The sequence below is a fragment of the Numenius arquata genome, chromosome 1 (genome assembly GCF_964106895.1).
Source record: "Numenius arquata chromosome 1, bNumArq3.hap1.1, whole genome shotgun sequence".
Lineage (NCBI taxonomy): Eukaryota > Metazoa > Chordata > Aves > Charadriiformes > Scolopacidae > Numenius > Numenius arquata.
In genome coordinates, this window is record NC_133576.1 from 137898033 (window position 1) to 137921145 (window position 23113).

Here is a 23113-nt window from a genome sequence, read left to right on the forward strand (position 1 = left end):
CATGTCCAGCTGGAGGCTGGGAGCAGATGGGACAGACGAAGAGCTGTGAAAATCTTTTCCCTATTCTTATCACATTTAGTTTGAAGGGGGGAAAGGAGAAGCAGATTTTCCCTCTTCCCCCCCACCTCCCAGTTTTTCAGGCTGGCTGCACCCACAGTAACATGTCCCCCCCAAACTTTGCACAACAGAACTTGCATTGCCTCTGCCCATCACGGGGAGGAAAAGGAATCACTGCTTTGTAAGCACCTTCTGCTCTTCCCACCTAACCCAGCCAGCACTGTACATCTCAAAAAATCACCTAAGCCCCACCTCAAGTACTGTCTCCAGTTTTGGTCCCCTTACCACAAAAAAGACATTGAGGGGCTGGAGCAGGTCCAGAGAAGGGCAACAAAGCTGGTGAGGGGTCTGGAGAAAAAGTCTTGTGAGGAGCGGCTGAGGGAGCTGGGGCTGTTCAGCCTGGAGAAAAGGAGACTGAGAGGAGACCTTCTCGCTCTCTACAACTACCTGAAAAGAGGGTGTAGAGAGGGGGCGGTTGGTCTCTTCTCCCAAGGAACAGGCGATGGGACAAGAGGAAATGACCTCAGGTTGTGCCCGGTGAGGTTCAGATTGGATATTAGGAAAAATTTTTACAAGGAAAGGGTTATTAAGCCTTGGAATGGGCTGCCCAGGGAAGTGGTTGAGGCACCATCCCTGGAGGGATTTAAAAGATGGGTTGACATAGAGCTTAGAGACATGGTTTAGTGATGGGTTTTTATCAGTTAGGTTGACGGTTGGACTAGATGATCTTAAATGTCCCTTCCAACCTAGACAATTCTATGATTCTATGATTCAGACACAAACTGGGCAGGGATCACAGCCAAGGGAGAGGACTAATCCCCTCCCAGCTGCTGGCATTGCAGGAGGTTGGGATAAGCACTAGAGGGAGGCAAGCTGACAGCCACCGGAGGTAAGAGCCACCTGTGCTTCTCAGCATGGACGAGTGCAGAGAGGGATGCGAGAGGAGCGGTGGGGTTTGACTCCTCTTCCGTAGCACCGAGGAAGCACCCAGCAGCAGGGGATGCATCCGACCTGTCTGTTGGTGATGGGGATGTCTGCAAGATCAGCTCTTAGCTATCCTGCTCTGGTGGGCAAAGGCACTGTGTTTGCCCCATTTGAGGACCACAGCTGCCCCTTCTACCCTTGAGTGAATCTGCAGTGTACAAAAAATGAGTCTCTTGGTATTGCAAAGACAGGGGAGAATGTGAAAGCATGAAAAACACATCCTGCTTGGCAGAAATTAGCATAGGGTAGAGGGTGTCAGATGCTCAGAGACCTTTCCTAAGAGCAGAGCTGCCAGTTAGCTGTGATCTCCCCATCACCAGGAAAGAGTCCGCAAATTAAACCCCCCTGATTGCTCATTTAAATAGAGGGAAGCCCTATGTACTCATCAAAAGAGCAGCCTGCCCTGGCACAGCAGCTCATTTAGACAGAATCACAGAATCACAGAATATTTTTTGTTGGATGGGACCTTTGAGATCATTGAGTCTAACCAACAAAAAAAAAAAAAAAACCAAAAAAAAAAAAATCCCAGAACACCAAACACTGAAACCAAATGAAAACAAACACCCACAACCACACACCACACCACCCACAGACACAAACCAACAATCTCGTAGAGCGTGCCCTGAAGTGCCTTGTCTACACGTTTCTTAAATACCTCCAGGGATGGCGACTCCACCACCTCCCTGGGCAGGCTGTTCCAGTGCCTGACCACCCTCTCAGTAAAGTAATTCTTCCTAATATCTAATCTAAACCTCCCCTGCCGCAACTTCAGACCATTTCCTCTGGTCCTGTCATTATTCCCTTGGGAGAAGAGGCCAACACTCACCTCTCTACAACCTCCTTTCAGGTGGTTGTAGAGGGCAATGAGGTCCCCCCTCAGCCTCCTCTTCTCCAAACTAAACATGCCCAGTTCCCTCAACCTCTCCTCATATGAGGGTTCTCTAGACCCCTCACCAGCTTGGTGGCTCTCCTCTGGACATGCTCCAGCAGCTCAATGTCCTTCCTGTAGTGAGGGGCCCAGAACTGAACACAGCACTCGAGGTGAGGCCTCACCAGTGCCCAATACAGAGGCACGATCACTTCCCTACTCCTGCTGGCCACGTTATTCCTGATAAAGGCCAGGATGCCGTTGGCCTTCTTGGCCACCTGGGCACACGGCTGGCTCATGTTAAGCCAGCTGTCCACCAACACCCCCAGGTCCTTTTCTGCTGGGCAGCTTTCCAGCCACTCTTCCCCAAGCCTGTAGCGTTGCCTGGGGTTGCCTGGGTTGCCTGAGAGAGACCCTACTCTCTCAGACCCATGGCAGCAACTAAGGTGCCACAGCTGGAAATGCTCACGCCAGGGCAGGTTCCCTCTGCAAAACACATTCCTCACTTGACTCAGCTTCTCTTCCCACTAATGCAGATGGGTCCCTAAGGGCATATCGTTACTGAACGATTCATTCAGGCAGCTCTTCGGATGCTGCAGTAGGCGTTTCCCATTCAGGTGCACACTTGGATGTGCCGTTTCAAGGTGCTTTTGGTCCAGCGTGGTTGTGGCTGAAAGCACACACTTGCTTTACAACTCAGCAGCCCATGGACTTCTTAACCTCCTTCCCTCACAATATGCAAAACCTCATGGCAGTTTGCAGCTGAGTTGGAAGTTTCCTAGGAGCATGAAGGCTGCTAAATACCACAATCCCCTGCTGTGGCAGGGGGTGACAGCCTCTCCCTTGATCCTTGAGGATCTTTCATGTCTGGTGCCTGGAGATGCATCAGGCCTTGGAGAAGGAGTGATGCTTTGCACGAGGATAAGCCCAACACGATATACATGCCCGGCGGGAAGGAAACACCATCTGAGTTCTGCACAAAACTTGTGCAAGTCCCAAAATGCTCAGTGAGTCTTCCCAGGAGTCCACCCTGAAGGGCAGAGAGGGACAGTCATGCTTCCCTGCAGAAGGACCATGCAGGACCCTCAAGCTTTAGGACTAAGCTTGGTCCCAGTGGACTCCCAGTCATCCTAAGCACAGACTCACCAAATCAATGTGGCTAGAAGGAACTTCTGGAGATCATCCAGTCCATCCCACCTACTCAAAGCAGGGTCAGCTAGAGCAAGTTGCCCAGAACCATGTCCAGTTGGGTTTTGAATATCTCCAGGGACGGAGACTCCACAACCTCCCTGGGCAACCCGTACCAGTGTTTAGACCACCTTCACAGCAAAAATGTGTTTTTTCATGTTTAAATGGATTTTCCTGTTTTACAGTTTGTGCTCACTGTCTCTTGTCCTGTCACTGGGCACCACTGACAAGTCTGGTTCTGTCTTCTTCATTCCCTGTCATCGGGTTTTTATAAACATGGATAAGATCCCCCTGAGCCTTCCCTTCTCCAGATAGAAGAGTCCCAGCTCTCTCAGCCTCTCCTTGTGTCAGATGCTCCAGTCCCTTAATAATCTTCCTGCACTTGCACAGGGGAAGGCAGCATTGCCTCCTTGCTCTAACGCTGCAGAGATCGTCCCACCAGGGTAAAACTCATATATGGGTCAGTCTCCCCAGCAAAACCTTCTGAGGTTTCCCAAATCCCCTGGACTGGAGCTTCCCAATATAAAATTACTCGGATTCTACAAGTCCCCATTGAAGCTGCTCAGCTCCCACTCACACATTTTGGCCCTGGTCAAAATGTGTGGCCCTCAATCTGCAGGGATGACATTCCCTGAGTGTTGTACCTCCACTGGGGTGGGAGCAAGGGACCAAGGCTTCAGCAAGGATGAAATTCCCCCCAGGACTTCATGGAGGGGGGTGGGGAATTCCTTCCCTTCACTGTGGGGCTTCGGCATGCAATGCAGCACCTTCAGGGTGCAAAGTACACTCAGAGCCATGAAGCACCATGCCCACATGCAGTGGTGGGTGGTGAACTAGAGACCAGTGGGAACTAGGTCAAAAAAAGCCAAAAAAAAAAAGCATTGAACTTAGTTTCCCTTTTCCTGTGGACAGAGCAGAAAGAGATAAGAGCTTGTTCTGCGGCCAGACTGAATTACAGGGCCTGGGGTTTGTATGTGCAAGGGGAGGAGAGCAGCAGGGATGTTCTCATCACAGGAGGTCATCACCTTGGTTTCCTCCCCTCCCACGCGTGCAGCAGAGAGAAACCAGGGGAGCAGTAACATTTACCCAGGCAGGTGCTTCTCCCAAAAGCAAACACCACGTCACCCTCCCAGCACCATGACCCCGAGAGAAGAGGGCAGCACACCCACACACAGGACCTTCTGGGTTCAGGCATCAGCCACCACAGAACCAGCTCAAACCAACCCCATGGCACCCAGGGCTTCAGCAAACAGCAAGATCGTCCCGTACTTTGTCTCACAGCAGCCAGCTCCCGGGTCATGGCTGCTCCTAGTCTGAACACAGATGGTGAACAGCAAGGAATAGGAGGGAAACCCAAAAGCTATGGCTGCAGGGAACCTTTGTTGTGTTGCTCTTAACTCTGCTTTGGCCAAGAGAGCCATCCATGCCTCTTCACCCCTAAGGTGAACCTATCTTGGAGGATCCCAAGGATCCTAAGCACCATCAGAGATGATTTTGCCCTCCCTAAAAGTGGCTGCTGAAATGGCCTCTGAGCTCCAGGCAACAAAATAGAGAAACAAATTAGAGAAAGCCTGCGCGGATGGCCCTATGAAAAGATACAGCCTGATAACACAGGGAGGGCCAAACTAGTGATTCGAAGTTCTGGTGATTCATATACTCCTTCCCACATCCTTCCTCCTGCAAGGGATGTGGGACAGGGGTGGAAATCAGAGCTGGGGCTGGGAGAGGACTTAGAGGTCCCTCTCAATGAGAGGCTGATCAAAGAGGTACCACGTCTGGCTTAAGGGAGCCCAAGAATGGACCTGTGCCAGTTTGTTCCCTCTGGCTTTGGGTTATTGAAGTCCATTAAGGAAATAGAAGGCCCAATTAGTGCAATTATCTTGCACTTTTGGTGGTGCAATTTTGCTTCCCACCAAAAAGCACGGGGGCTTTTGCTATGCTCTCCCCTTCGGTACTCTTTCCCCCAAAACACACACTTTTCCTCCCAAATGCATTTAAACCAGAAAACACCATCCTCGTCTTCCCCAGCAAGTCCCATTCCACACAGGGTAGTAAAGAGCAAATCACCCTCTAATTGGCTTTTTAATTCGTGCCTGTCTTCTCGCAAGCATTTCCCAGTGCAGATTTCTGAGCTGTAGGTTCACCGGGGACCTGGATCATGTCAAGCCAGCTGCGGGGAGGGGAAAGAGCTAAGGGAAGGGGGGTGGGGTGGGGGTGGGGGTGGAAATAACCATGTGAGCTACAGCATCTGCTGCACGCCAGGTCTGGTTTTTGCTAACGAGATTTTGCAAGGAGCAGACTAGTCTAATCGCATGGCAGAGCCTGGCTGTTTCGGGAGCAACGCTTTCACTCAGACTCGAAAAAATCATAGAATCATAGAATGGTTGGAGTCGGAAGGGACCTTAAAGATCATCTACTTCCAACCCCCCTGCCATGGGCAGGGACACCTTCCACTAGAGCAGGTTGCTCAAAGCCCCATCCAGCCTGGTCTTGAACGCTTCCACCCAGAGTATCCCAACGTATACACAATGCGTATCTGTTATCAGCCCCCACCCCATGCAAAGGGCGTTGGACCCTCCACCCACAGCAAACAGGACCTGCTTGTTAACGGACGACATCAAAAAAATACACTCCCCACCAGCCCTTTGACACTGGTTGGGCCGTTTGTTTTGGCACCAGAAAGAGCGAGGACGGTGGCAAACAAGATCTAGAGGTCAATTTGCAGGTTTAGCAGCCTCGACGGGTCCCTCTGTGGTTTTATCTTCTGCGATATCCAAAGTACAAAGGCACCCAAGAGGTCTCTGTTAAAGCAGTGAGACATGGTGAGATGCAACACCCTGCACCTCGCCGGGAGCAGTCGGTGAGGGAGAAGGATGGGAAGGAGACTGGGACAAGTGCAGAGACCTCGGACCCGCCGTTCCCGTTCCTCCCACCCACACTCTCCAGGGACGCACTCTTGGAAGGCCTCACCATTACCCAGCCCAGGACTTCTTCAGTCTCCACCCAGACAGGACCGATGCAGAGGCCACCACAGCGAGTTGTTTTGATGTGTCTGGTTGTAGAACCACTAAGAAAAAAATAATCCCTGGATGCTGACAGCCCTGGGATCGGCAGATCTGAGCTCTGAAGCAGGAAGGTCTTCACATGCCTCACTGACAAACTGGGGGGTGGGATGCTCAGAGCAGTGAGAGGACATGCTCCAGGTTACCCCAGCCAGAGGCAGAAGTGGCCCCTCTTGGTTTCAAGTCCCAGTGTAGTCTGGTCACCACACAAGCCATCGTTCCTTTATGGAAACGACATCACCTGGCTCCTTTTCATGCTGCATCACCTGAGCCAGCCTGACCCTTATGAGCGTGCACAACTACAGTCCCGCAAAGCGAAGGAGAGGACACCGAGCAAAGGCAGCATCTTCCAGGGATGGCTCCACCTGGATGTCCTTCCCTTAAATCTTAGTATGTGTAGGTGCGAGCTCTAGGGAGGTACACCAAAGAGGTGGAGGAGGAGAAACAAAAAAACCTCCCATGGCTGTTTTAACTTTAACACCCTCTGATGGATATGCCCCTCACATTCAGCGCACTGCTGCTGGCCACTTACTCCCAAGTTCCCCCATCCTCCATCACATCCCAGCCCTGAGCTCTCCTATGGACCTCCCTTGACCAAGCTTCCTTGGGATGGTGCTAAGGACTCACAGGGTGAGGAACAACCCTGGTTTGGAAGCATCGTGGGTTTAAAACACACCCACCCTCCAAAGTCTGTCCTCTCGCCAAGGCACACTGCTCCCTCAGTTGTGCCAGCACCTCTAGTTCTAGGCTCTAACCTCACCTAGAAGAGGTGGCCTGAAACTGTCTGCATCAGGCCTCAAACTTGTTCTTGGGGACATTCGCAGTCATGTTGGTACAAGTGAGGGACCATGAACCACAGCATGAGCCATAAGGATGTTCCACAGCTTGCACTATTTTTGAGCCATCAGTCCCCATCCTGTAGGATATGGTGGTGGGGACATGTTGGTGGGAAGGGAGGAACCTATTCAAGGAAGCCTTGCTGTGAGAAGCCACAGTATTTCGGGAGGAATGGTCCAAAACCACCCACTCATCACAGAGCTATTGTGAAATCCTGGAGCGAGCTGATGTGGACACGAGCTCGGCTGCATCCAAGCATTTCTGCCTCCAAGTGACATAATTCAGGTTTGGCATCATGGCTGCTGCCCTTCCTGAATCCCAATTCCTGCGTCTTACTGAAAGCCAATCTTCTAAAACAGGATTTAGGAACATAAATCATGCAGAGGTTTTGTTGTGTTTTCTTCTTTTTTTTTTTTTTTTTTTAATTATCCTAAGAGCCAAGTTATTGATGGGAAAAGAAAGAACCCGAAGCTGTAAAGGAAAATGACCTCCACCCTCCACTGTACGTATCTCAGATCAAAACCTCCTCACTACTTTTCCACAGGGAAACCTCCCACACCCTCTTGGGCCATACCGCCCCAGGGTGAGGAATTGCCCTTTGGTTTGTGACTGTGTCATTTTTATAGCACAGCAGCACCTCCATCCAAGACCGGGACTTGACCCCACCGCGGTACAAATTAACACCCGACTGCACAATGATGATGAAGAGGTTATGATGAGTTTAAGCCATTTAAATAAATGACTTCCAGCCCACACCTATTCTGGTTATTCATACCCTGGGTGTAGCTTTACAGAGAAACCTGCTTTATGAGAAAACCATTGTCTAGAAATGGGGACTCATGAGCTTCTGTAAGCTGGGACAATGGACAAAAAGAGGCATTATTTAGAGAAAATGATTCAATTTTCAGCCACCAGGAAAAGGCTGAGCTCCTGCCACTGTCAAGAGAAGGAAGTGGAGTTTGGCAGCAGGGATGGCTGCAAGCACCCAGCATTAGCCAGCGCTGGCTGGCACCTCCAAGGGGGGTTTCCCCAAAAAGGATGAAGCCTGTATTTAACAACCAGTGGGGATCTTCCCATGAGACCATGGGCTTGAGTTATGAAACTGCAAGAGTTCACAGAGCTGCCAAACCCAAGCAAGCTTAATCTCTCCTCTGTAACATCACTTTCCCCTGTGGTGATTTCCTCCTGACCTGCTCGACTTTCCCAACGACACAGGCAATATGCAGCATTTCCAGGCTGGACTTTGAAGCCTTCAACTCATCCTCATTTTGCTGCCAGTTTACTGAAAGACACAACGATGCTAATACAGCAGCAGCAGCTCCAAGATAGGAACATGCCCAAGCTCTCCCAGCAATGGGTAGCAGAGGTTCTCCACACAAGCTCACTACATGGTTAACATGGGGTGTATACAAGATAAACATGTGTATAGTTAGACTTTTAGCCAGTTTCTCCAGTTATTAAGCACTCTGTTTACATTTTCCATCATTAATTCTTACATAACTCTATCAGTGGTATTTGTATCAGACCACGGTCAACCTTTAACCATCCATCACCACTCCACTAGGATGATTTGTCCACCCTTTTCCTTCTTGGAGGGGAACTGGGAGAAATGCATCACTGAACTGTGACTTCTTCCCAAAGTCCCAGTAATATTAAAGATTTGGGATGCTTGTTTCATCTCTATGTGAACACACAGGTCACCCCTCCCAAGCTGCAGTCTCTTGCCAAGTTGGTCAACAGAGCTTCTGCTGGCCCCAGCTATCACCTGAAGGGGACAGATGCTTCAGCTCGCCCTTGCTGACCTGATTTCTTCTTGTGAAATCTGAGTGAGACACCACTGGCCTCAAGGGCTGATGTCAGCTTGCCCTTGCTCCACAGGGACTGGGAACGGTGTCTGGAGCACCGATCTCCTTTAGGGCACCTGAGAAGCCAGGGCCAAAAAAGGAGGTGAAGCCACAGCATCTGGCAAAATGCCCATGAGAGCATCACCCTGGGGTGCTGCTTTTGGCCTTGCTTTCTACACCAAAGGATAGTCTAAAAGGGACCTATTGGTGGGTTTTCATAGAGATAAGCCTCCAGATGAGGATGCAAAAGGGTCAACAGATCACACAGGTGGGCACCCCATTGTGCAGGCTTGATCCTGGCAAGCTCAATTACCGAGTGCTTGTGTTCTGTTCCAGGGCACTGCCAACACCTAAAGGCTTTCTGTTCTTTCTCAAGGATGCTTTTCATTATCCTCCACTCCCCCGAGTGCCCCAGTTCAAGACTGATTTGTCCATAGGGACACAGCAGGGAGTTGAGCATCGGGTCCCTACAGCCACATGTGGCAGTGAGACAGAGTGCAGGGATGGCCACCAGCATGAATAGAATCATAGAATGGTTAGAATTGGAAGAGATCTTAAATACCATCTAGTTCCAACCCCCATGCCATGGGCAGGGACACCTCCCACCAGACCAGGTTGCTCAAAGCCCCGTCCAACCTGGCCTTGAACACTTCCAGGGATGGGGCAGCCACAGCTTCCCTGGGCAACCTGGGCCAGGGTCTCACCACCCTCACAGCAAAGAATTTCTTCTGGAGATCTCATCTAAATCTCCCTTCTTTCAGTTTAAAACTCTTCCCCCTCGGCCTATGGCTCCCCTCCCTGATCAAGAGTCCCTCCCCATCTCTCCTGGAGCCCCTTTAGGGACTGGAAGTGGTTCTAAGGTCTCCCTGGAGCCTTCTCTTCTCCAGGCTGAACCCCCCCCAACTCTCTCAGCCTGTCCTCACAGCAGAGGAGCTCCAGCCCTCTGATCATCTTCGTGGCCTCCTCTGGACCCATTCCAACAGGTCCATGTCTCTCCTGTGCTGAGTAGGAGGGCCAAGATGGGCAGGATCATCCCAAGGAATTCATCCCTGCCGTTGCACAGTGTTTCAGCACACATAGGTCTAAATGATCGCATTGCTCCAAGTGCCTTCGTTTAGGGCAAAAATCCCACCCAACCACGCTTCCCTGCAATGCACCTTTCATCCTGCCGCGGAAACAGGCTTCGAATCTTTGCAGGGCTTTGGGGCAGTATTTACACACTCTCTGTGTTCAATTAAATATATCAGAGGAAAAATGGTGCCATTCCACTTGCTGTCAAATTGTGTTGAGTTTTTATTATTAAAAATAAAGAGAGAATTTAATGCTCCCTACAAATAATTCAGACGCTGTCAGTCATTTGGCAGCACAAAAAGGACAAGCCCTTGCCCTGGGGTGTTTACAAAGACAGACGCTGGCTGCATTTATGCATCCCCGGTCAACCCATCGATGCTCCTGGACTGGAGCGAGGCAAGAAGGAAAGACGATGGAGAGAGGGTTTTTACCTGCTTCTTTACAGGTGTAGGTATCCCTCTGCCCCAATCGCATATGCATACAGGGTTACCATATATTTAAAGGGAACAGAAATCATAGAATCATGGAATGGTTAGAGTTGGAAGGGACCTTAAAGATCATCTGGTTCCAACTCCCCTGCCATGGGCAGGGACACCTCCCACTAGAGCAGGTTGCTCAAAGCCCCGTCCAGCCTGGCCTTAAACACTTCCAGGGATGGGGCAGCCACAACTTCCCTGGGCAACCTGTTCCAGTGCTTCACCACCCTCACAGCAAAGAATTTCTTTCTAATATCTAATCTAAATCTCCCCTCTTCCAATTTAAAACCGTTACTCCTTGTCCTGCCACTACACTTCCTGACAAAGAGTCCCTCTCCGGCTCTCCTGTAGGCTCCCTTCAGATATTGGTAGGCTGCTAAATGCAGAAGCACCCAAGATCCCAGGGGTGTACGCTGAAGCTAAGCCAATTCACAAAAAAAAAAAAAAAAAAAGCAAATCCTGAGGCGGGGACTGGTCTTTACAGCAAGTGATTCAGATCCAACGTGGATTTTCCTCTCCTGGAAAAACACAACTGAATGGTGCTTAGAGGAAGCAGGTCAAGGTCAGTTCAACGGGGAGTTAATTCAAGGAAGTGCCGTGACCTTTCCTCACAGAGAAACCAGCCGACACATTGACATCGGTTCCCTCTGGCTTCGAATTTGCCAGACCAAGGAAACGGCTCCTTTTCTGCAGAGCCAGTGTGGCTCCGGGGCTGGTGTCCTCCCAGCAATGCTTCCTCCCGTTTGTTTCTGTCTTTAACCACTTCTTGCCGCAGGGGTTTTACCGCACCTCATGTTTAATTTTCCTTCTGAAAGAAGCAGCCACCGTGCCTGACTGAGTCTTTGCAAGGGGACTTTGCAAGGGCTTTGGCGAAAGGCACTTCTTCCAGCAGGACCAAGCTTGCCTTAACACAGGCAAATCGCCCCAAAATCCCATACTCCCAAAAATCCAAGCTCGCGGGTGGTGCAGAACCTCCCAGCTTGCACCAAGATTAAAAGCTTGGGCTGATGCAGGGCATAAGTAGCTCAGTACCTGCTCCACAGATTGTATGTGCCCCTCTATCATCCCAGACCCAAATCCAGGAGGATTTGCACCATTCCCAGCCATGGAGCTCAGAGGGCAGCAGATGCCCAGGGCTCCTTTCTGCGACACCCTCTGCTATCGTTATGCTCTTCCCCATTATCAATACACTAATTTCTAGACACTGATGCGCAGTTGCATTAAGAAGCAGGCAATGAATCTAATCCACTGATTTTACTGTTGCTTTTGCCTTTAAGGCTATGTCCTTCCGATGCTGAGGACGGAGCAGACTGTCTGGCTAATTTCTTATCGAAGGGCTGCAGTGAGCCATACTCAATGCCGGGCAGCTTATCACCCCCCATCCTCCTTGGGGCAAAGGGGGAGAGCGTGTTTGCCTGGCACCATGGGGCCGTGGCCCTGGCAAGATCTGCTGACATCTGCTAGAACACAGGCAGCATCAGCATCACGGTCAATGAGAGGAGAGACCTTTTAAAAATAAGCATAAATAATTGCAAAAATTATCTTGTCCACCCTTGAGGGGAAGGGACGGGGGGAGCCTGTAAATGGCTTAAAAATGTAAAAACAAGGTCAATTCAGAGATTGTATTAAATGGTGACCAAATTCTTTCCTGGCAAGGAGTGAGCAGACTCGCAATCAGCTCCAGGCTTTACAGAAAACGGCAGATAAATTAACAGGCGAGCAGCTCATAAATTCTTAAGCTGAGAAGCACAAAGGTCTGGAAGGACTCCGACTCCCGTGATGGATCACGGACAGATAACAGACTCCGCTCGGAGGAAATGGTCCCTCAGTCCATCCAGCAGCACAGAGGAGCCACAGCATCAATGCTAACCATGAGCATCCTCTTGGTAGAACCAAAACTGAGCAAGACAGGCCAAAAGCTGCAAAAAGCTGAGGAAAGACATCCCTAGGGCGCAGGTGCCAGAGGTTAGTATTTCTGGCAGAAAAAGGTCCAGGTGGGACACCAGAAGGTTATTGCTCCCAATGAGCATTAGCATTTTAATTGCCTCCGTGTGCCTGCTTCGGGTGAGCTCTCAGAGCAAAGCCCTGCAAGAACTTAACCTCTGTCTTCCCCATTATCTTCACCCTTGTGTTTTTGCCAGCTTCCCAGCCTGCGTTATACACTGGGGAAAAGACCTTTTAATGCAGAAACTTGCGGGCAGGCAAGTGCCGGTCCTGCTTTTAGTGAATTAGTTCATTGACTCCTTTCCCCTTCCAGGAAAACCCCGCGGGGATTGATTGTATAACCCTCACTCAGCACGCAAAAGGAGCTAAGTGCTTAATAACTCACGGGAAAGGGGATCTGAGAGATGCTCTCCCATCCTGCAACATCTCTTCATCTTCCAAACACAATAGCATCAAATTCAGGAGACAACGGATATAATGGACAAAAGCCCTATACACAAGTCAGGATAGATATATGTCAGGCCGACAGGGAAGTGGCTAATGAAAAATGGTATTTTCTCAGTTTCTAAAACAAGATTCCATTTGTCTGGCTGGGAAAAAAACAAAACACAGGGCTGTGAATGAGAGCACCTCTCCCCAGTGCCACAGTAGGGCTGAAAATGCCATGGCCCTACTGCCCTAAGACCTCCCGCTTCTCACAACCCTTCCCAAAACACCCGACTTCTCTGACCCCCCCAAAACTGCTCTGACTCTCAGACTTTCCCCTCCAAATGACATTGCCTTCTCCCAGATAAAATAATATTACCATTTAGCAAGAATCTACCTTTATGCTGTTTAATCAGTGACAACCTCCCTTGACAGTTCCTGCAGAGATAACTCGGTACTTGCAAGCAAACGCTGGAGAGATATAAAAATACTGAGACACAGGGTTGGAGGGCAAAACTCTTCCCCTGGAGATGGGAGGGTGTAGACTTCATCCAAGAGAGTTTCTCTGGTGGTTGCAACCAGCCAGGCTTGAACTCACAGTGCAGAGGCGCAGCTCAGGTTCAACCATCACTGCATGTCACCTTGAGCCACCCAGTCACCGTGACAACAGCCTGGTTGGAAACCCTCATGCTTTGTGACAGTTTCTCATTACGCCACCTTTGGTGCAGCTCAGCACTGAGTTGCCACCTGGTCCCCTCCGAGCATCTTTGGGATCTCCTGTCCCAACCACTCTGCATCTTAGGGAAGACCATGGGATGCTTCTGCAAAGTCCTGCAACACGCTGCTGTGGACAGGGAGACACTCAGCACACAGCAGCCCGCTCTGCCTCCCAGGACAGGGAGGAAAAAACCTTCTCCAGGCTCAACCTTGAACCACGGGAAGAGCTGAAGGACCACAGCATGCAGTTCACGTGCTTCAACATCACATCTGTGCATGGCCTAGGCCTCCCACCAGGCTTCATGTGCTTCCCACAGGAGCCAAAATTTCTCCTGGTTAGTGACCAAGTCTCAGCAGCAGGTCATCACTTGGTGGACTGAACCTGAACCATGAGGCCCTCCTTGCTGCAAACAGAAAGCAAGGCCTTGCTAAGGTCCAGGGGTCCTAATGACCCAAACTTAACCCAGTACCAATCCCATGGCATCACTGGAAGTGGCCTGTACCTGAGAAGAGAGTTTAGGACAGTGATTATTAGAAGAGATGAACTGTTTTCCCACAGGGTAGATGAGCCTCTTCCACCCTGGGCCACAGCTATTTTTCTCCCAGGGGCTCAACAGACAACCAGGTGCTCCAGATCCCTCCTTTATTTTTGCCTCCAAGCCTGCATCTCATCCATCCCCTTCCCTTCTTCTCAGTACCAGCCTTCCCTATCTACCTAGCTCCCAAAAGCCCAGACCAAATCACCAATGCAGAGACTAAAAGTCCTGCTCCCGTGCTGCTCTACCAGCGTTCCTGCCTCAAACGAAGATGCTGGGAGGGCTGGAGCCCCTCTGCTGTGAGGACAGGCTGAGAGAGTTGGGGGGGTTCAGCCTGGAGAAGAGAAGGCTCCGGGGAGACCTTAGAACCCCTTCCAGTCCCTAAAGGGGCTACAGGAAAGCTGGGGAGGGACTCTTGATCAGGGAGTGCAGCGACAGGACGAGGGGGAACGGTTTTAAACTAAAAGAGGGAAGATTTAGATGAGATATTAGGAAGAAATTCTTTGCTGTGAGGGTGGTGAGACACTGGCCCAGGTTGTGGCTGGGCCAGAGAAGCTGTGGCTGCCCCATCCCTGGAGGTGTTCAAGGCCAGGTTGGATGGGGCTTTAAGCAACCTGGTCTGGTGGGAGGTGTTGCTGCTTCGCAGGGGGGCTGGAACTCGATGATCTTTAAGGTCCCTTCCAACCCAAACCATTCTATGATTCTATGATTCAAATGGGGCAAAACTCAGAGCTTGAGGATCAGGCTAAGACTTTCTCTGTGGGCAGTACTATTTCCCAAAAATCAGAGACCACCTTCGCCTTCATACGGCAGCAGGCAGAGCAAGAGGGGGAAGGAGATTCAAGCAGGGCACTGGGATTTGGGCTTAGCCCAAAACACTAGGTTTCATTTCTAGTACAACATTCCAAGCGCCACTGCCAGAAAGAGCCGCTGATGCTGCTCCATCCAGCTCCAAAAATCTGCTTTGGCTCAGCAATGAGCAGCCAGTCTCATTTTTAAATGGACACGCTAAAACAAAGATCTTCGGGACCCCCTTCCCAGCTCAGGCGGATGCGACGGCTTCCCTGCCTGCGGCACACTCCAGCAGTCAGCCTTCTGGCTTCTCCGTGCTGCATCACGAAGACGTCCGGCAAACAACCACCGAAGCCAAAGCCCGACGAGAGGGCTCAAACAGCTGCTCCCGCTGCAAAGATCTGGCATCCAGAGCAGGGCTCGAGGCCAGGGGAAAGCAGGGAGGGAGGGAGGGAGGACACCCCGCTGGAAAGAATGAGGCTTTGCCTGGTCCAGGAAATGCTGGAACGCCAGATGCGGGAGGAAGTTGAAGCAAAAAAAGACTGATCTGGGAAGGGTTATTCATGAGCTGTTCCAGCAAAGCCCTTCAGCCTTGTCTTTTCCCCTCTGCCCAGAAAAATCTCAAGCAAGAGGGAGAGCACTGCAAAGATTTCTGTTTGTTTGTTTGTTTGTTTGTTTTTGCCAAACTGACCTCAGGCTTTGGGAGCACATGGAGTAGCAGAAAGGATGAGGGCAGGTCCTGGTTGGGAAGGAAGGAATGCACACACACACACACAGAGCAACATGTGCTGGCAGCCCAGAAAGCCCCCCACATCCTGGGCTGCATCCCCAGCAACGTGGCCAGCAGGGCGAGGAGGGGGATTCTGCCCCTCTGCTCCGCTCTGGGGAGACACCCCCCAGTGCTGCCTCCAGATCTGGGGCCTCAGCACAGGAGAGACATGGACCTGTTGGAGCCGGGCCAGAGGAGGCCACGGAGATGCTGGGAGGGCTGGAGCCCCTCTGCTGTGAGGACAGGCTGGGAGAGTTGGGGGGTTCAGCTTGGAGAAGAGAAGGCTCCGGGGAAACCATAGAGCCCCTTCCAGTCCCCAGAGGGGCTCCAGGAGAGATGGGGAGGGACTCTGAATCAGGGAGGGAAGAGATAGGATGAGCAGGAACAGTTTGAAACTGGAAGAGAGAAGATTTAGATGAGATCTCCAGAAGAAATTCTTTGCTGTGAGGGTGGTGAGACACTGGCCCAGGTTGCCCAGAGAAGCTGTGGCTGCCCCATCCCTGGAGGTGTTCAAGGCCACGTTGGACAGGACTTTTAGCAACCTGGTCTAGTTGAAGATGTCCCTGCCCATGGCAGGTGGGTTGGACTAGATGGCCTTTAAAGGTCCCTTCCAACCCAAACCATTCCATGAATCCATGGGCTGTCTAGATCTGTACTAGTGCCCTGGAAATATATGGGAATGGGATCCTGCCTCTGCCAAAGTTCACTCCCACCACCCCAGTGAGTTCACTGCAGTTGCTTTTCACATAGGGGTGCTTTGCCTGAAAAAGTTAGCTCCTATGTATCACTTCTCTGCATAGACCATACGCGACAACCTTTCTGAGAAAGCAAACAGTTGTTTTTAATAGCTGATGCCTTTTATTTCCACTCTCCACCCACTCTGCTCGCACAGCCAGGCTGGAGGCATGAGGAGCTCTTGGGTTTTATCATGCAGTTTCAGCTGAAACTCTCCAAAACAAACCATGGCCACGGCCCTGAGAGATAACAGAGGTGTGTACACACCACCCCCTCCCCGCAAACAGTGTCCCCGGGACTGGCAGACTCCATTTCTGGGTCAGGAATTCCCCAAAACAGCACTTGCCAAAAGTTGGGAGTATCACTCTGTTTGTTTTTATTAAACAAGAATAAAATGCGATTGCCTAAGGAAAGATTCGCTGGTTGTAATACAAAGAAGATGGTTGTAGGGACTTAGTGTGGCTTAATAACCGTAGCGTGCGATTACCACACAAGCAGAGCGCTTGAGTTGGACCTCATGGACATTTTGGACCCTACTGAACACTGCATCGAATTGGAGACGCCGATGGTGTTTCCCAGCTCTCCTGCAGACAGCAAAGTGGTGAGATATATATCCAGATCCCTAACACCCAGATGCACTGCGTTTGCTTTCTTGCAGAATATGCTGGGACCTTTTGCTGGGCTTTCTCCCTTAGAGAGCCGGTATGAATTCAGGCAGAATTGGGTCCAGCAACTAAAAATGTCCCTTTGCATTGGCTGGCTGGCACAAAGCAGTTCTCCTCCCCACAAAATTCACTTTTGCCAAAATGGACAACTGAAAGGAAAGAACCTGGAGAAGTCTCTTAGAGAAAGAGGCCTCTGGAAACTCCAGCAGTAACCAGGGCACATGTGAGCTCAAATTCTGGTTTTTATGGCAATTTTGTAGTCAGGGCAGCTAGACAGGTCTGATCAGACGATCCTACCAGACTGTAGCATCCAGGAGACTGCTATTACTCAGCATGGATTCCTTCTGGTGACAAAATTGAAGCAACATTCCGTTTGTCTGGTACAGAGGCAGCGAAAGAAGGGCCAAAGAATCATAGAAGCACAGATTTGCCTAGGTTGGAAGGGATCATCGAGTCCAACCATCAACCCAACACTGCCAAAACCACCACTAAACCATGTCCCTCACCACCACGTCTACCTGCCTTTTAAATACCTCCAAGGACGGTGACTCAACCACTTCCCAGGGCAGACTATTCCAATGCTTAATAACCCTTTCAGTGTAAAAATTTTTCCTAATATCCAATCTGAACCTCCCCTGGTGCAGCTTGAGGACACTGAGACCTCTCTACATTCTCCTTTTAGGTAGTTGTAAAGAGCGATAAAGTCTCCCTCAGCCTCCTTTTCTCTAGGCTAAACAATCCCAGTTCCCTCATCCCAGTGTGCCATCTCCACCTCCAGTTAAGTGCACAGGACCTTGCTTGCATGTGGGACCCACTTCCAGCACCCATTCCCACTGCTAGCCCATGCCAGAAAAAGCCCCTGTTCAAGCATCCTCTGGTAATTGCTTTTATTTTGAAGGTCCCTTCCAACCCAAACTATTCTGAGATTCTATGAAACTGCAGAGCTGGCTGCTAGGAAAGAGCTTGAAGGAAGGACTTCCCCTATGAAGACAGGCTGAGAGAGCTGGGGTTGCTCAGCCTGGAGAAGAGAAGGCTCCACGGAGACCTCATAGCAGCCTTCCAATATCTGAAGGGAGCCTCCAGGAGAGCCGGAGAGGGACTCTTTGTCAGGAAATGTAGTGACAGGACAAGGAGTAATGGTTTTAAATTGGAAGAGGGGAGATTTAGATTAGATACCAGAAAGAAATTCTTTCCTGTGAGGGTGGTGAGGCACTGGAACAAGTTGCCCAGGGAAGTTGTGGCTGCCCCATCCCTGGAAGCGTTTAAGGCCAGGCTGGATGGGGCTTTGAGCAACCTGGTCTGGTGGGAGGTGTCCCTGCCCATGGCAGGGGGGTTGGAACTCGATGATCTTTAAGGTCCCTTCCGACTCTAACCATTCTATGATTCTATGAATTCACCCCATGCTTCAGCTTGGACTAGATGAGCATACCACCTTGCAGGTGAAGATCAGAAGGTCCAGAAAGCTTTCTTAGAAAGACCTGGTGCTCTCTGGAGCAAGCAGCAAGAGGATGATACCCTTCTGGTTGACCTCGTGTCTTCCTAAACAAGAGTAGATGCTAACATGCCTGAACACCAAGGGCTGCAAGTGAGCTGAAAGCCAGAAAAGCCGACGGAGAAAGGCTCTGAGACACAGATGCTCAGCAGAAGATGAGCAAACTTTGCCCCTCTACAACTGGACCCAACCCTCTGCCATTAGACACGGGGTTGAAATAATGTGCGTGTCTCTGAATGTAAACCAGAAAGGGGGTGTCAAATACATCCCTACCCTTTAGCCCGAGAAAGTTGTTTAGAAAGTCTCAGGCATCTGCTATATAAATGGGATGTGCAAGGTGGGTTCATATCGTCCTCCACAATGAGACCAAACCATGGTGGACCCTGTCTTCAGAAGGCAGCTGTGCACAGAGCATCTTTCCACTCCAGCGGACAAGGGGAATAAACTGAAACACAGGCAGAACCTTGCACAAACCCCATGTCCAGGCAGACCTGGTGTGGAAGAGTCCAAAGCAGAGCAGAGGGAAGGGAGACCTCCTCCCACGAGGGGCCCGAGGGGATGCTGGGGGGCTCAGCCCCTCCTGCCACACAGAAAGAGCCAGTTCAGCTCCATCCTTCCCTTCACACAAAGCCTTTTTGTCCACCCCCCCAAGGACTGCCCTCACCCAGACAGACGCAGCACTGTCTTGTGAAAGGCCAGCTGATTTTCTGGGCTGTCGGCGGGGGCGAGGAGGACAACGGCAGCTCAGGCCACCCTGCCACGCTGAAATGCCACCAAGCTATGTGCCAAACAGCACGGGCTGGGCAGTGAGAGCTGCTCCTCCCCACAGACAAGGAAGGAGAACCCAGGTGTGTTAGATGCTGTGATACTGCCTCTCCCCAGTTGCAATTATCATTGCTCCCTGGGACGCCTTGAATTTCATGGCAGTCAGAGAAGTGGCCTCATGGTCAAGCCCATGCAGATGGTCACGCCAGGGCACACAAATTTCCCAAGACATAATGTCCTCTAGGCCCTGATGTGCATCTTTTGGGCAGCAGAAGGGGGACAGGCAGCACTGGGGACAGGCAATGTTACCCCCAGCCTCCCACAGCCTGCCTCCAAGACAGACACAGCAGCATGGAGGACATGCAGAGTGCTTTTTGCAGAGGACATGCGGAAGACATGGGTTTTGCACAGGATGGGAAGGACGGGTTAGACCACCTGCCTCTCAAAGACCCCAAAACCACCTCACCTATCCAAAGCTTATCACCTTTTCCCTTTCCAAATCGACCACCAAGAGTATTCAGTGATAACCCTTTGCCCGTCTGGACCCACCAAGCTTAACAAGAGCATCCAGCACCAGCCTGGCTGCAAACCATCTTTCTCTTTTATGCGTGGGGAAACTGAGTCACAGAGAAGCCTCCTTTGCTCCTTGATCTCACTGGGGGCAGAACAGCCTTTACCTGGGTGCAGAAGGTCTCCCTGGCATCCCAAGAAGGTACGATGCTGAGCCCAGGCAAATAAACCCTGATGGGGAGAGGAGAAGTCGGCTGGGGCTTGGCGCCCTCGGTGAAGGATGCACTGTGCATTTTCGGGGATGCCTGAGAGCAGAGATGGTGTAAAGCAGTGAAGAGGTGCAAGGGCACAGGCGCACTTACTTTGGGCCGCTTCCACTGGATGCCCTGGATCCTTGACTTGTAGAAGAGTGAGTCGTCGTTGGCGGGGAAAAGCGGGTCCTCAAAGAGCTGGTTCCGCCTCTGACACTCCTTCTTCAGGGAGGCGTAGCGCTGGTTCTCGTATGGCTTCACTGAGGAAAACATCCTTCCCACCGGCCCTGGGAGGACAGAGAGAACAGGAGTGAGACGGGGCAGGGTTTGGCCAGGGACACCCAATCCTCCTCCACAGCATCTGGGTGGCAGGACCAGGTGGCTAGAGACAACCACCCAGCCTCTATCTCTACCTTCCCCTAGATCTGGCTGTCCTACATCGCTACACTCCACCGTTTATAGTCCCATGAAGCACCTCTGGCTCACTCCAGGAGGTATCAATGTGCTCCATCATCAATTTAAACAGGCAGGGAAAATCCTGCATCCAAACGAGGAAAGATGGATGACTCCTCAAACCTCAAGCATACCTTGGAGATCCCCTGGATATGGGACTCCCACTTCCCCCAGAGCTGGCCAAACGCCACCAAAACAGGAACAGTAGAAGACTATAACTGGTGTCCTGTTTTTTAGTGAATTTGTAATTCATTTGGGAAAAACACAGCCCTTGGAGGCAAAGGAGGAGAAGAAAACCCCTGCAAGTTGGGTGTATGCAGGTTTTATGGGGGCAGAGCACCCCCACTGTGCAGCCCTGAGCTACAGTCATACATTTCATGATTTCTACAGGGACGCCAGTTTCTCAGTAGACTTTATCAGATCTGGTTTTAATTAAAAAAGGCCTCCTGGCAGAGTGCCACGTGTTTCTGGATTAATTATTCCGTTTTGACAAGCGTCTAGCTTCCAGGGCAGAGACGTGAATTTAGCAAACCAGAAGACAGCAGGAAACCGCTGCCCAAATGCCCCCCAGAGAGAGAGCAGCACCTCTCCATCACCGCTCCACCAGCACTGCTGTTTGGTCACTGGGTACCAACCTCTTTGGTCGGGTCCTCGTCCCTCCACCCTGCAAATACAGTCACCTTGGTTCCACAGCAGGCGCAAGGGAAGGGAGTGCTCTACATTGTTCCCCTTTACTAAATCACAGACCTTCTTCCAGAGCTACATCCCCAAAGTTTCTCTGTATTTATTTATAACAGCCATGTAGAATCCTTCTCCCTCCCCAAAATGGGATGTCCTTTTCAAAACATTGACCATTAGTGACCCTAGTCTGGAAACATCTAGTCTGGTTTCCTAAAGAAATGTGGTTTTTTGTGCCACATAATCCCAGCTGTGGTCTCCAACACCACCCATGGTAAAACGAAGTGTGCCCCCCATCCAGTGGGCAGATGTATCCAGCAAACTGACTTAACTCATTGCTCCCGGTGAGACATATAGAAACCATATGCTTATGGTGGTATCATCACATGTGGTGGGACAAGGACGCTGCTAATTGGAAGTGGCTAATCTGTAAACATCCCAAATCCCAGGGATTATGTGATCACTTACAGTTGGGCATGAATTTAGGAGTGGTGTCATATCCCTTGTTAATGAATCGCCAGGATTAGCTGAAGGAAAGTAGGTGTTTGGGAGCTAAACCAATGCCTGTGATGATCACAGCAATCCTCTGGGAGCATCACCCTCCCAGCCAGCCTCCTCTCATCTGGGAGAGACAAAAACACTTCACTTCTGCAAAGCAGAAGAGCAAAGCACAGGTTTTAATTGATGGTATTTATCAGCCTGATTAGCAGCGCAAGTGCTCATCACTCAGAGCTGAAGTGAACCCAAAATAACCCCTCTGTTGGCCTTTCCACAGGTCTCTGCTGCTGAGGATCAGCTGGTAAAGCAGCCGGTGGGGTGCTTTGCGCCAGCCACCCACCTTTCCCCAAACCACCTAGAGTGGCCCAGGTCACACCCTCAGACGCCGTGAATGAAAACCATGCAAATGGGCAATTAGGCCTTTAAATAAACACAATCTGAACTGCAAGAGAGGCACCGCCCTGGGTGAACTGCATAGGATGGACTGGGGCAACAGGTAGATGCATCTCCCACGAGGAGACCATTGGCATTGGATGGCCAAGAACCCAACTACCCCGATGTCTCTACTCCCATGTCCCCGATGTGGAGGAAGAACATGGTGAGCATTCAGTGATGGATCCTCCAGGATTGTAGATTTGAGATTTTATAGTTTATAACTATAAAAACGTCCCTGCTTACTGCAGGGGGGGTTGGACTAGATGACCTTTAAAGGTCCCTTCCAACCAAAATCATTCTATGACTCTGTAACATCTTAGTTTGAAGCACGAAGACAGGGAGAGCAGCTCTGCCTTCGGTGGCTGCATGACCTGCTGGGACCTTGCCTGTGTGGGGCCAGTTAAAAAAGTATTAATTCACATGGGAGCCTTTGAAGGCAGCTCAGCAATGCATTGAGGTGCTGTGGTGTAAAGGGATGCTCACAGGATTTTCTCCTTGGCATCAAGACCCGTTCCCAGATGCTACACAGAGACCCAAGTGCATCACCTTCCCTCAGAAAGCCTTAAAAATAAATGACCCGATATCAAAACCTGAATAACACACCAGATTTACCCCTTGTAGAAAAGCAGACGGTCCCACTGAGCAGCTGGGAAAAGCACCCAGCCATCAAAACATGCACCCACCCGGCTAAGAGGGCCAGGGAATGAGCTATCCGCTGGATCTCCAGCAGAGGAAGGGGGTGAAGGACATGGGAGATGTCCTCACAACCTCCCTGGGGACATCTCGGCAGTGAATGAGCTCCTTTTGATTGACCATCAGGCAGGGACTTTGGCAGAGAGAGCACTCACTGCTACAGAGAGACACAGGCAAAGAAGCAGCGCTGCGAGAGGATGGTTGGCAGCCACCTTCCACATGAAGACAACAGGCTGAGAGAGAAGGATGCTGCTGTTAACTGAGATGCAAGAAGAACCGCTCGGACTGGTGCATGAGCTGGGCTGACAGACGGGAGAGGACATTTCCATAGGGGGTTGTGCAGAAAGAACCAGCGAGATTTAGGGAG

General features: G+C 50.9%; 1 protein-coding gene across 2 annotated transcripts in view; it reads right to left on the minus strand.

Moving 5' to 3' along the window:
* The window catches only part of CAPN5 (calpain 5), a 64861-nt gene that overhangs the window by 25276 nt on the left and 16472 nt on the right, over positions 1-23113 (minus strand). The window contains exon 2 of one of the 2 annotated variants that reach the window (XM_074168826.1): positions 20101-20276. In XM_074168826.1, coding sequence (XP_074024927.1) covers positions 20101-20262 — 162 coding nt within the window. In that variant the 5' untranslated portion in view covers positions 20263-20276. Of the gene's footprint in view, positions 1-20100; positions 20277-23113 lie in introns of those variants that run through there. The other variant, XM_074168818.1, reaches the window with a different exon arrangement.